The sequence below is a fragment of the Tetranychus urticae genome, chromosome 1, assembly GCF_039701765.1.
Source record: "Tetranychus urticae isolate SD_2017Ah chromosome 1, NJAU_TeUrti_SD_1.0, whole genome shotgun sequence".
Lineage (NCBI taxonomy): Eukaryota > Metazoa > Arthropoda > Arachnida > Trombidiformes > Tetranychidae > Tetranychus > Tetranychus urticae.
This window is the reverse complement of record NC_142958.1, coordinates 23,241,757-23,255,582: the sequence shown is the minus strand read 5'-3', so window position 1 is coordinate 23,255,582 and position 13,826 is coordinate 23,241,757. Positions and strand designations below refer to the sequence as shown.

The window sequence follows — 13,826 nt, the reverse complement described above, 5'->3', positions numbered from 1 at the left end:
ATCTTTTTTACAAAAAGAATAATAAGAATTTTGAGAATAATGGTCTTAAGTGCAACTATTTTCAAGCTATTGAGGCTAAAAAGTCTACCAAGAAAATGATTTTGATGAAAAAATCTGGTCGCACAACTGTAAAAAAGGCGATAGAAGTTTCAACTTTGACCACAAATATTTTGATAGCAATAATAGACATGATTTTTATGCCCCAACAAACCCAAAAAATTCAGACTCTTGACTCGAAAGGAAAATTTTTTGCGTTTACTCCTTTCATTATGTTAACACATTTACACAAATTGTAACACCGTCTATTCATATTATAATTGAATATTGAAAGATTGAGTTCTCAATCTAAGATCCGATATTTTGATCATTTTGCTGTAAACAAGTAATGAGGTGAAACTCTCATTAACTGAGTTTTGAATGAACTGTAAAGATTCGAAATATAATATCATCATTTTAGTTTCTTTTAAATATAAATTGATCGTGAATTTAAATGGTTTTTCATTATCCTTTATAACAGTGCTTTAAAATATTCTGCAGAGTTGAAGATGTCACAGCTAAGCAATCCTAGTATTGGATTTGGATTGAAGTTTTTGAAAAAAATTAATTCTGCATCTGATTCAACCAACTTACTTTTGTCACCATTAAGTGTTATCATTGCCTATTGTATGGTATTGGAAGGAGCCGCTGGTGAAACAGAAAAACAAATCAAAGAAGTTCTCAATTTGGATGAAATTGATAACCAACATGGAGGTATTTCTGAAATAATCAAACAGGTAATTATGCATATATTAAGCACAATTATTCATATTTGATTGCAATTGTTATTTCTTTCATTTTCCGTCTTTCACTGTTACTAATTTTATTTTATTTTCAGCTGTTAGAAAGCTATAAAACAAATAAAAATTTCATTCTAGAGTTTGATAATTTACTTGTGGGCAACACAAAATTCAAGCTAAAAGATACTTTTGTTCAAAGCTTACAAACAAACTATTCTGCCGATGCATTCAATGAGGATTTTACCAATAATGGAAAAAATGTTCTAGAAAAAGTCAACTCCTGGGTTTCCGAAAATACAAAAAATAAAATTGCAACTATTCTCAACGAACCGCCAAAACCTGATGCTGTGTGTTTGCTATTAAATGCAATTTACTTTGAAGGTAGCTGGTTGAACCCTTTTCCTAAAAGGTGTACACATGATAAGATATTCAATAATTCAGATGGATCAACAACTAAGGTTAAGATGATGCTTCATGCAGGTAGATACAACTTTTTAGAATGCCTTGAAAAAAAATTAAAGGTAATAATTTCATCAACATTATAAATTCTTTAAGCTCAACTTTTTTAATATCCGTTTTATAATATTTATTGTTTTCCATCAACAGATTGTCGAGATTCCATATGGTGGAAACATGAGCATGATATTGATTCTTCCAATTGGTGACAACAATCTGAAAAAGATGGTCGATAATTTAGACTCAACTGAGCTTTCCAGATTGATAGATTCGATGACAAGAACGCGTTTGGATAGTTTGATGATACCAAAATTCAAACTGGAAGACAAACACCAACTACACAAAATTTTACCAAGCATGGGAATGATTCTACCATTCGACCAAGGGAATGCCGAATTTCCCAAAATTACTGAAAGATTAGTATACATATCGCAATCAATACAAAAAGCTTTAATTGAAGTCACTGAGACTGGTACTGTAGCAACTGCGGTAACTCAACTTGAAGCAGTGCCCTGCAGTGCACCATCAAAAGTCATTAATTTCATTGCGGATCGGCCATTTCTATTTTTCATTCGTGATAATCTGACAAGAGTCAATCTATTCATGGGCCAATTGAATAATATGTCTTCTATCCAGTCGCTCTGAAAAGTAACCTTATAGTATAACCTTATTTCCGTTATTATCCCTTCCTTAAACCTTATTTTCTCTTCACTTATTATTCGAATCAAAATTTACACGATCTATTGAGAATATAATATGTATATTTACTCATTGATTTTACTAATTTTCAAATTGTTGACATTTTGACATTCATTCGCTAGCACCAAAATCGGTAAATCAATTATCTTTTAATCATTCCAATGAAAATTTACAATTGCAATGTAAAAAATTGTTATATATGGAATTAATACATGGTTGTTACTATTAATTAAAAGAAACACAATTGTCACCTTTATGATAGATTGACACAAATGGGCAAAAACGGTTAAAATTAATTTTTTAAATTTAGACTCTGTTGGCTTGTAGGAAAGTTTATCTGATGAACAGTTTTTACGAATATCGAGTTTGAAGTTTAAACTTCGATCGCCTTTTGTACACCCACGGAAGCAGATTCTTTCATAAGACTCTTTGACAGAAAATGCACTTATTTTGACGATTTCTATTTCTGTACACCTTTGATTAAAATGCTATACAAACCCTTTCAAGTTTACCCAATTTCGTTAAAATTGAATAAATTATAAAGACGAACAACTTGACTTCGAACTCGCACAGCGTTTACAGTATAACCCTTTACATATTATTTATCAAACAAGCATCATTAAGAGATAGTTATTAAGCCATCCTTGAAAAACATAACGTTTGAAATATTTACCAGGATGAAACCATCTTACTGACAAGGGGGGTACCCGAGGTCATCCGAACCGATTTCAATGATTCGTGTGTCATTGAATTCGTCTTAGCAAAAAACAATATAGTTCGTCGTCTTTTGAGTAGCAAATGGACAGAAGGGTCGAAAAGCGCCATTTATTGTCTATCGCTATGCATAGATCAATGTGAAAGCAATAAGATGAACCCATTGCGATGAGCCTTTTTGTTTCACTCATTTTGTTTTGTATGCTCTTTACCATACTTTACATGTAAAAAATTGAATTTTAATTCCGTTTTTCTCGATAATCTTTAATTTGCTACCCGGGAGATTTCGAGACAATTAAACACTCATTAAACCTGATTGGTTTATGATAAAAATATTAACTTTTATTCGGATGACCTCGGGTACTTCCCTCGTGAGTGATTTTAACTGATTATTTTAATGTATAATTAATTTTTTTATTTTTGTCTTATTGATTGATGATAATAAATCTAGACAAAACTTTATTGTCACATTCGCTGTCCAAAATTGTTCACAAATTATCGAAATCACAATTTGCAACTAAAATCGTAGAAAAATCATCAATTTTCATGATTTTTCAATGATTCTCGACTGTGGCTGAAATTTTATCGCGGCAATAAAACATTTTTAAGTGGGAATTTTATTAACAATTTGCATCAAAATTTTGGAAAGATATCAGATCAGTGCAAAAATAAATGAATTTTTAGGTTGATAATAAAAGGACATAATTATCAAAGGAGGATAGCCAAAATGCTAGATTTTCGGCCTAAGATTCAGGCCATATATCAATCGATAACTTTTTGTTCTGATTCCAATGATGTTACGCATATTGCTCTAAACACGCGGCTTTTGAAATATTTGACTTTTAATATTTTGAATGTTTTTTATAATCGGCAGCGTAATTTATTATTTGCAATCATCCTTAATAGATCAAATCTAATCTGAAATGTTACTTCAAGCTGATTGCGCGAGTTTTTTTTAAAAAATTGGTTGATTGATTGGTTAATTCAGCTGACTTCGGTATGTAATTGTAATACCATCTATGCATACCATCTATGCATATTAATTATAATTAAATATTGAAGGATTTAGTTCTCAATCTAAGATTTTGATCATTTTGTTGCAGTCATAAGAAGTCCTCGTCTACCCACTTCTCTTCTCATTAGCCACAGCTAGTTTCGGCGCTCGTCGAGTGGCTAATTGAAAAAATTAATATTTAAGGGTTTAATTTAACAATTAACTTTGTTATTCACTTAATTGCAAGAGAATAGCAATTCCACAGGCTCAACAAACATAAGTCTCGTCTTAATTTCAGTTTTCCTAAATTCAATGATCAAATGATGCAATTTCATGTTTAAAATGCATTACTGATTCGGAAATGATCTCTGAGTCGTTGAAAAAATTATTCACAGTTACTAGATGATTTTAATACTATATAATGGACTAGGCTGTATAACAAAGTTAAGCGTTAAAGTTAACTCTTATATATTAAGTTTTTTTATTATAATTAGCCACATTAGAAACTAGCTGTGACTAATGAGAAGAAAAGTGAGCCGACGAGGACGTCTTATGAATAACACATTTTGCTGTGAACGAGTAATGAGATAAAACTCTCATTAACTGAGTTTTCGATGAACTGTAAATATTCGAAATATAATATCATTATTTTAGTTTCTTTAAATATACATTGATCGTAAATTTAAATGTTTTTTCATTATCCTTTATAACAGTGCTTTAAAATATTCTGCAGAGTTGAAGATGTCACATATAAGCAATCCTAGTATTGAATTTGGTTTGAAGTTTTTGAAAAAAATTAATTCTGCATCTGATTCAACCAACTTACTTTTGTCACCATTAAGTGTTATCATTGCCTATTGTATGGTATTGGAAGGAGCCGCTGGTGAAACAGAAAAACAAATCAAAGAAGTTCTAGATTTGGATGAAATTGATAACCAACATGGAGGTATTTCTGAAATAATCAAACAGGTAATTATGCATATATTAAGCACAACTATTCATATTTGATTGCAATCATTTTCCGTCTTTAACTGTTACTAATTTTATTTTATTTTCAGCTGTTAGAAAGCTATAAAACAAATAAAAATTGCATTCTAGAGTTTGGCAATTTACTTGTGGGCAACACAATATTCAAGCTAAAAGATACTTTTGTTCAAAGCTTACAAACTAACTATTCTGCCGATGCATTCAATGAGGATTTTAATAATAATGGAAAAAATGTCATGGAAAAAGTCAACTCTTGGGTTTCCGAAAATACAAAAAATAAAATTGCAACTATTCTCAACGAACCGCCAAACCCTGATGCTGTTTGTTTGCTATTAAATGCAATTTATTTCGAAGGTAGCTGGTTGAACCCTTTTCCTAAAAGGTGTACACATGATAAGATATTCAATAATTCAGATGGATCAACAACTAAGGTTAAGATGATGCTGCATGCAGGTAGATACCACTTTTTAGAATCTCCTGAAAAAAAATTAAAGGTAATAATTTCATCAACATTATACATTCTTTAATCTCAACTTTTATAATATACGTTACATCAATCGTTTTTCATCAACAGATTGTCGAGATTCCATATGGTGAAAATATGAGCATGATATTGGTCCTACCAATTGGTGACAACAATCTAAAAAAGATGGTCGATAATTTAGACTCGGCTGAGCTTTCCAGATTGATAGACTCCATGACAAGAACGCGTTTGGATAGTTTGATGATACCAAAATTCAAACTGGAAGACAAACATCAATTGCACGAAATTTTACCAAGCATGGGAATGATTCTACCATTCGACCGAATGAGTGCTGAATTTCCCAAAATTACTGAAAGATTAGTATACATATCGCAATCAATACAAAAAGCTTTAATTGAAGTCACTGAGACTGGTACCGTAGCAGCTGCTGTAACTAAAAGTGCATGCACGTCCGCACGTGCACCATCAAAAGTCATTAATTTCATTGCGGATCGGCCATTTCTATTTTTCATTCGTGATAATCTGACAAATGTCAATCTATTCATGGGGCAATTGAATAATATGTCTTCTATCCAGTCGCTCTGAAAAGTCATATAACCTTACTTTCTCTGCACTTATTATTATTATAGAATCAAAATTTACACGATCTATTGAGAATATGTATATTTAATCATGACATTTTGACATTCATTCGCTATCAGCAAAATCGTTATATCAATTATCTTTCAATCATTCCAATGAAAATTTACAATTTCAATGTAAACAGTTGTTATACAATACAAACGAATGCATTGAGTTTGACGGTGCTTAGTTTGACAATTAGGCATTACACTTATATTCATCTATCACACCAATGGGAATTAGATGCGCAAATAAAATCAAAAGAGCCGTCAAAATCAATGCATTCGTTTGTATATGGTATTAATACATGGTTGTTATTTAAAAGAAACAATTGTCACCTTTATGCATAGATTGACACAAATGTGCAAAAAAAACGTTAAAATTAATTTCCTTTAAATTTAGATAATGTTGGTCTGTAGGAACATAAGAGCTGAGTCCATTTGTGATGGACAGTTTTCGAGAAAATCAAGTTCAAAGTTGAAACTTCGATCGCCTTTTGCACACTAATGGAAGCAGATTTTTTCATGAGACTCATACTACTGACGTAACTTTTGATGGTCAACCAGAAAATGCACTTATTTTGACAATTTCTATTTCTGTTCACCTTCGATTCAAATGCAATTGAAATCCTTTCAAGTTTACCCAATTTCGTTACTAATTACATGGTAATCAAGATAATGGAATCAGACTAAACATTCAATAAAGCTGAAGGTCTGTTTTTATAACGTTAGGTTAATTGTTTGTCTTTGTGAACATTCAAGTAACTCAATTGAACTAATGGTTGCTACCAATTTAATAATAATTTTGTGAGTCTGTAATATCAAACAACTTGATACTCGATAGATATTCAATTAAAACTCACGGATGACTAAATAAAATATGAATTGTTTCTTTTAAAAAACTTGCATTAGAATTGAATGTCCAAAGAAAAAGTATATTAAAGTTATCCTTTTTTGATAAACAATTGATTATCTTTCACCCAATGTGTAAAATAATTGCTACAGAAAAATGAATTAAGACGAACAACTTGGAACTCGCACAGCGTTTACAGTATCAACCCTTTTCATGTTGTTTATCAACCAAGCATGATTACGAGAGTCAGTCAGATATCAAGCCATCCTTGAAAAACAAAATGAGATAAAATTTCAACCATTAGAGGAAGTAAAGGTTTAAGACCAAGAAAACCTTGTATTACAATGCTGTTGATCCAAGAGATTCAATCACTCAACCAATTTGTTTTTCAAGAAAACGCTTTTGTTGTCTTGCTTTTAAAATGTAATAAAAAACTACTCAATGTAAACACAATAAGCTTCCGATCGGTTGATAAGCCAATGCTTTTATGTGATTACACGTAAAATAGACAAGAACAGCGATTCTTGATTGTTGATCAAGAAACAAATCATTGATTTAAAATGAAATAGTATCCGTTTCGTTTCTTATAATAGATTGAATAAAAGTAAACACAAGTTAATCGTTAAATAAATTTAGTTTCATTATTTATTTGCCATTTGAATTTATATATCAACAGAAGCTAAAATGTCTTAGAAAAGGAAAGACTTTAATATGGAGAATTTAAAAATTATGAAGTAAAATATCATTTTGGTGAAAATGTATTTCTTTTGTTGAATTGCGATTATAAGAATGGATGAAATGAAAAGAGAAGTCATGATTTAGCAATTGTTTTCCAATAATAAGTTGGTAATAAATATGATGTGAAGATGCAATGATGATGGCGTTTTTGTTTTCTTTTGTTGAACAAGGAAATGATGAACAAGACTGGGGATAACATAGAGAGCAAAATAAGATGATAATATGATTGATAGATTATTTCCTCATCTTTTCAACCATTTTCCTTGATCTACAACAAAAAAAATCTTGACTCAGAATACATATAAAATGGGTTTTGTGCCGTTGGTATAAAACAGACGAAAATTCATTCAATGAAGTTTGGCGTTGAGCTGCTTGGATCGAATCATAATGAATTACAATTTGTTAACTTGATTATTAGAATCTATTGGTCTTGGTGAATCATAGGGGCTCTCTTTGAGATCATCCTTATTATCAGAGCCCGGAATCTCAGCGTAAACTGGTTCCTTTGTTAAAGTCGATGACCTTGTTCCACAGCTATCATTTTCCTCATAAATATTTGAATTGTATTCTCGTTTGGTTGTTTTAAGATCATCATAACAACTTGTTACATTTAGGTTAGGCTTTAGGAAATCATTTGGAAGACCAGAAGATTTATCTTGAGAGCCTTTACATATGTTTGTCTCGAAATTGCGCTTGAAACCAGAAAATAGGCTTGCTTTGGTAGATGATGAGGCTTGTGGAGGTGGTCCTGGTGGGGATACCGAGTTGGGTAAAGGTGGTTTACAATCGGCTGTTGTTGCTTGGTACGAGTAAAGAGGGTTATCAAACCGGTCATTTGACTCTTTCCGTGATATGTAGGTGACAAAAGCAAGCTCTGAGTTCAATAAACGTAACTCACGGCGGTATTTTAAAATAAGGAAACCAGAAATTATGAGAACAATGATTATCATTCCAATAAGCAAGATCAATGTTGCTGAAGCATGATTACCGTTGGGTTCACTTTCAACAATCTTTAAAGGCGATGAAGACCAAACTTTACAGCCAGCTATATGATCACAAACAACATGACTATCTGGTTCAGATTCATTTCCACTATTACAGTTACATCTTTGGGCGCAATTTAACCCATACGTTCCATATGGACATGCATCGCTACAATAATCTCCAGTATAACCTGGTGGACATCGACAAAGACCGGTGGTTAAATTACAGTATCCACCATGGTCACAATAACAGCCTTGGATGCAGTCATTTTCAGCTTCAGTGCATTCAATTTCACAGCTATTGAAACAAAAATGGAGAGAAAAGGGATTCAATCAGAGCACAAAATTACAACAAAACTCAATCAAGTCTAGTCGATTCATCAATACTTACTGTTGGCCTTTCCAGCCTGGTTTACATTTACATCGACCTATAAAGTGTAACAAGAAAGAGTTTTAGTAACATGAATCAGATGAGGTTGGTTGAAACGACAAGATGAACCTGATGACTTCATTCACCAGTTTCCGTTCAAAGTAAAATTGTGAATAGTGTGTCAAATTTTCCACAACACTGAAAGAGTTACGGTAAAATTAACAATCTAATCATAATCTAGGTAATGATTGGGAGTGTGTGAAAGATGAACAATTAAATTTGCAACAATCAATAAGCAAAATCAAAAGCAATAAGTTGTCTGAAGATCAGCATAAATGCCATGATAAAACGATTTCAATTGATGATTTCAAAAATTGAAACTCAATGACTTCATTTCCGAAAAGATGTAGATTGAAAATTGCAAGTTTTATTTTAAAAAATTGTAGGCCAAAGATAGCTAAACGTAAACAAGTTTGACCTGAAAGCCTTGATAAGAAGTCAAAGGTTGATACTAAGACAATCCAATCTATGATAGATGTTTTGGGTAATGTTTAAAATAGCATATTAATGTTGTCTAAATACTGTAATGGATCACTGATCAAAATATATGTCAATTAAGCTGCGATAATAATTTTTAAGTAATTTAAAGCGACTTTCAGTCAAACAAATTTTGGCAAGTTTAGTGTTGAAGAAAAATGAAATTTTGAAAAACAAAACAGTAATGTAAATTAATGTTAATCCTATGAAGAAAAGTTTCATTGTTCAACAGAAATACTTGATTCATTTTCAACGCTAAATGCAAACAAATTTGTTCGACTGAATAAGAGAGGTTTGAGTTAATGATTAATAATATGTGAGTAATCAGCGAACTTGTGATTTTTGCTATGTTAAGGAAAAAATTAATTTCTTTCAAAATAGTGTCAAATCTCATAATAAAATCCTGTTAATGCTATAATTTATTAGTCAAACCGAGTTAAAAAGCTAAGCTTATTTCTTAAGCAATGTATCATGGGTTAGACTAAACCAGTTTCTTAAAATGGCTTTTTCTAAATAAAGGTCAGGATGAATAGCATTTGAGGTCAGAATCAGTAAAAAACAAAGTTGAATACAAGATGTATATCTAACAAGAACTTAATGACAGCATGCTATCATATCTGATAACAATTCTTTCACAATGAGTCAATGTGATGGAAAACAAAAGAATATGAATATCCTGAAACTGTGTAAAAAGTTGAAGATATCAAACAAAGATGCACCATGAAAATGACCTAGTATTCAATCGAGATACTCCTAATTGTAATGTGGATCCTTGGATCTCTTAAAGATAAAAACACTTCTAAGGTTGTGATTAAGGTTGACATTTTTCAATTTACACTTTCCCAACAACACTAGACTAGCATTATTTCAAAAGTCTAATGCTATTAGACTTTGGAATTAATTGGAACACCAAAGTAATCACTGATTAGAGGAAAACCGATTTAAAAATTTCTAGCTTAAATCTTGAAGATTACGTAGACCATTTGACCGAGCTCGTCTTACCATTCACAGGATCACAATCTGCATTGTTTGAGCATCGACATTCATCGAGGCAACGGAATCCATGATATCCAGGTGGACAAGGCTCTGTACAGTCTTGACCAGTCCATCCAGGGCGACAGATACATTCTCCCGAAACAGCATCACATCGAGCATCGTTTTTACATAAACAAGGCTGGTCACAATTTTTTCCTTTTTTACCTTTGGGACAAGCTTGAGTGAAAAAATAGAACAGAAGAGAAAAAAAGAGATTAGAGTAAATCTTAAAAAGATGAGCTATAGCTAAATGAAGCAAAAAAGTAGTCAAGACTAACTCGCAAAGGCTAAATAAGGAGGAGAGGGAAAATAAGGAGGAAATAGGGATAAGCCTTCAAGGTAAATTGCTTGCTAACACACTACACAAGAGTAATGAAAAATCAGATTCAGGGCATTATCATTATCAAAACTTACTGTGCTCTATTTTATGCCATCCATGAAGCCAGACACAATCACGGTATGCATATTGTTTATCATGTAGATAATAGTAAAAGAAGAAAAAGAAACAGAAACGAAGAAAGATTAGTATTTGATAAAGAAATCGATCATTCAAAGACAATGGAGATAAAATTTGTTTTGATGTTTGAAAAGGTGAATTACTGAAATCGTAAATTGATGGATGATTGGTTATGAGTAATCTATAGCATCCATTGAATCTAGAAAATGTATTTTAATTAAATAAAACTGACAGATGAGCTGACAATGAATCAATTAAAGTGTTAACGACTAATGCAAAAACATGTGTCTCAATGAGAATGCCATATGTAACTGTGCCTTCTTTACCTCCTGATACTTGTTGATAACACTTATTTAACAGAGAGATGGATAAAAATTTTGTATCTGAATTTGATCTTGGGTGAACGGAAAAGTTCACAGTTTGATATCATATTCTATTTTGGCTTCTCATTGGATCTCAAGATGGAGAGGGCAGAAAAGGAAGAGGAAAGAATAATCTCAAATTAGCTAACAAAAGCCATCATCAATTAAGGATGACAAATAGAGTAACATAAACACACAAAACTGTAGCTCTGGTTACAGAGGATTGAGTAAAAGTTGTTACAGCAATGTTATAACCAAATGATGGATGACAAGTGAAGATTTAGAGATAAAATAAATTCCTACTTGAATCACAATTTGGTCCAGAATAGCCCGGTTCACAATCACATTTTTCTGGAGATATACAGCGTCCATGAAGACAAGCGTTTGAACATACGGGTACACATTTGTTGCGAGCTTCCGCATAACCTTTACAACAAACACGGGTTCTATTCTTTTCATAATGAATCTCTTCTTTATAACCATCAACTTGAACAATTTTACTCGTTTTACATCTCGGTGGGATCTTTGCACACCATTTGTATGTTGTAACTTCTTGTGGAACTTTGGCTGGTACTTTGACCACTACTGGAACTTCATGTTCCTCTATACAAGTATTAGGGCCATCAAGGGCTACAGCAATGTTCACTAAAAGGCAGATGAAACAAAGAAGCCTCAACATGATTGAATTTGGTCTTGGTGTTAAGTTAACAGAACGGAACAATGAGATGACTATGATGTAGAGATGATCAAGATCAGTATAAACAAATTTTTAGTCTTTTAGGCACATAGATGAACAAATTACTTTGGCGACACCTTGAATAAAGAAAAGAAAAGAGAGATTTCATTAGCGAGTCAACCACACATTATTTTTACATTAACGGGTAACATTAACAGGCTACTTTAGCTGGATATCATTAAGACACAAAGCACAAAATGGAAGACACAAGATCGATAGGTTACTGTGAAAATGTAATACAGTGTGACACAATGTGAGTTACAATTAGCACTTAGTAATGCCTTCATCAGCAGTTAGCAAAATTTACACCAAATAATTATCTATACCTGATGAAATCGGACAAAAACAAAATCAGCTTTTACAATGACATCATTTGGATTGGTACATGTTGTAAATGTTGCCATGAAGTTTTAATGGTTAGGAAGCTAAACACAATTACGATTAAACTAAATTACTTAAATCATGGTCAAAATTTTAATTCTTCAAAAAACACAGTATTAAAAGCTTATTAATGATATAAAAGGTGAAAAAACAAAAAAAGAAAGCTCAGAAACTTGCTCAACTTTTAAAAAGCATCTTCTTGTTGTGATATGTTGAAAACTGGTATAAGGAGCGAGGGGGAGAAAAGAGAGAGAGAGAAAGAGTGGGAGAAAGGAAACAACCAAGAGAGCAAGAAGACAATGTAGAAACTGGAAAAGAAAGAAAAATAGAGACCCAGAAAACGACAGAGAGGGATTTTCCTGGTTTAGGCGTGAATTAACCAGAAACAGGCCAGTCTTTTTGCTGATCATAGCCATTGAAGGCTTAGGACTTAGGCTTTGGTAATTTGCATTTCTTAATGAATAAAGATTATACAACAGAGGCAAAAGCTAATTTAATCAATTTAATAACCAAATGCCAACCAATCGTTGGTGAAATAATTTGGACTGTTTAGATTCGAATTCTGACTATCAATTCCAAATCAGTGATAAGTTTGGTTAGTTGACTTTCTCAAGGTTTCTTTGCTTTCTCATGACAATATTTCTCTTGTTGGACCCAAAAATGGGTTTTCACGGGTTCCTTTTAAAGCAGGACTTTAAATCCCCCAATCTGTACTCTTCATTGTCCTCCACTCCACTCTACTCCTCTCTTCTTCCCTCGCCTCTATTTTGATCACTCGAAGGTATCTAAAGGAAGGTCAAAGGACAATGAAATACATTTATTCAACTTTACTTGCATATTAATCACAACCCTTGCCTTAAAAATGATGCTTTCATTTTTATGTGATTCAACTTGGACTGAATCAGTTCTTTAAATAGGAGACAATGGTTTCCAATAAGCAAGAAGTGTTACTCTTAACACCTCTGTGCTAATAAGACCAACTCCAAAAAGCAAATTCAACAATTAATTTTTTGATCGCCCAATGAACTTTACAAGCCATTTTCACTGAAAATACTCAAAGAACACAAACATTTCCGTCTAATTACCAAATATTTTATCCTTTTTAGGAACCATTGCTTGCTTTTTGGAAATCATTGTCTCCTATTTAAAGAACTGGTTCAAGTGAAATGATTGTAATTGATCAATATTGGTAAAATTGGTAAACTTTGCTTTACAAACATTGAATTGCAGCCATTATTTAGATATTTTTCAGATGAATTTAAACTGAAAGAAATCAGTGAAATTCAGTTGATTTAAATTGTAAATGATTTTTCTCGTTAAATCTATGCTTTTATTTGTTCATCTAGCAAATTTATTTTTGCCTTCTGTTGATCAACTTTTTTCATAAACATTAAAATGTACACATAAATTGAAACTGTATTTAATGTCAACTTTGTCGATGCAATGGAAATACAAAAATGGTTTAAGTGGAAATAATAAGGATGTCGATTGTTAATCTTTCCGTTTTTCTCATTAATTTCAGTTCAATTTGCAAACCAAACTGAATAGATTGAGTTTAGGAAACTGAATACATATTTTTGTAGCAATAAAAAAATGCCTACCATGGTTATAATTCCTGATTGATATCTGAAGACAATATTAATA

At 32.0% G+C, this 13,826-nt stretch overlaps 3 protein-coding genes across 3 annotated transcripts; 2 read left to right on the top strand and 1 right to left on the bottom strand.

The window, feature by feature from the left end:
* Positions 1 to 396: 396 nt before the first annotated feature.
* Positions 397 to 2,187, top strand: LOC107362249 (iripin-2-like). Its single transcript, XM_015929275.3, has 3 exons — positions 397 to 773; positions 875 to 1,297; positions 1,383 to 2,187. Exons 1-3 carry the CDS (start codon positions 546 to 548, stop codon positions 1,875 to 1,877), a joined length of 1,146 nt encoding a protein of 381 aa, XP_015784761.1. The 5' UTR covers positions 397 to 545; the 3' UTR covers positions 1,878 to 2,187.
* A 2,051-nt stretch (positions 2,188 to 4,238) lies between these two features.
* LOC112538446 (serpin B11-like) lies at positions 4,239 to 5,800 on the top strand. Its single transcript, XM_015929274.3, has 3 exons — positions 4,239 to 4,608; positions 4,698 to 5,120; positions 5,201 to 5,800. The coding sequence occupies exons 1-3, from the start codon at positions 4,381 to 4,383 to the stop codon at positions 5,693 to 5,695; spliced, it is 1,146 nt and encodes a 381-aa protein (XP_015784760.1). The 5' UTR covers positions 4,239 to 4,380; the 3' UTR covers positions 5,696 to 5,800.
* A 1,401-nt stretch (positions 5,801 to 7,201) lies between these two features.
* LOC107362246 (uncharacterized) lies at positions 7,202 to 12,372 on the bottom strand. The gene is made up of 5 exons (XM_015929269.3): positions 12,128 to 12,372; positions 11,369 to 11,878; positions 10,214 to 10,423; positions 8,696 to 8,732; positions 7,202 to 8,602 (listed from the first exon to the last, which is right to left on the bottom strand). Exons 2-5 carry the CDS (start codon positions 11,742 to 11,744, stop codon positions 7,714 to 7,716), a joined length of 1,512 nt encoding a protein of 503 aa, XP_015784755.1. The 5' UTR covers positions 11,745 to 11,878; positions 12,128 to 12,372; the 3' UTR covers positions 7,202 to 7,713.
* Between the last annotated feature and the right edge of the window lie 1,454 nt (positions 12,373 to 13,826).

Coding starts and splice junctions, on each gene's coding strand:
- LOC107362249 (XM_015929275.3), top strand. CDS start 546: ATGTCACAGCTAAGCAATCCTAGTATTGGATTTGGATTGAAGTTTTTG. Junction 774..874: donor TTTCTGAAATAATCAAACAG/GTAATTATGCAT, acceptor TTTTATTTTCAG/CTGTTAGAAAGCTATAAAAC. Junction 1,298..1,382: donor GCCTTGAAAAAAAATTAAAG/GTAATAATTTCA, acceptor TTCCATCAACAG/ATTGTCGAGATTCCATATGG.
- LOC112538446 (XM_015929274.3), top strand. CDS start 4,381: ATGTCACATATAAGCAATCCTAGTATTGAATTTGGTTTGAAGTTTTTG. Junction 4,609..4,697: donor TTTCTGAAATAATCAAACAG/GTAATTATGCAT, acceptor TTTTATTTTCAG/CTGTTAGAAAGCTATAAAAC. Junction 5,121..5,200: donor CTCCTGAAAAAAAATTAAAG/GTAATAATTTCA, acceptor TTTCATCAACAG/ATTGTCGAGATTCCATATGG.
- LOC107362246 (XM_015929269.3), bottom strand. CDS start 11,744: ATGTTGAGGCTTCTTTGTTTCATCTGCCTTTTAGTGAACATTGCTGTA. Junction 10,424..11,368: donor TGGACCAAATTGTGATTCAA/GTAGGAATTTAT, acceptor TTTTCACTCAAG/CTTGTCCCAAAGGTAAAAAA. Junction 8,733..10,213: donor AGATTGTGATCCTGTGAATG/GTAAGACGAGCT, acceptor TACACTTTATAG/GTCGATGTAAATGTAAACCA.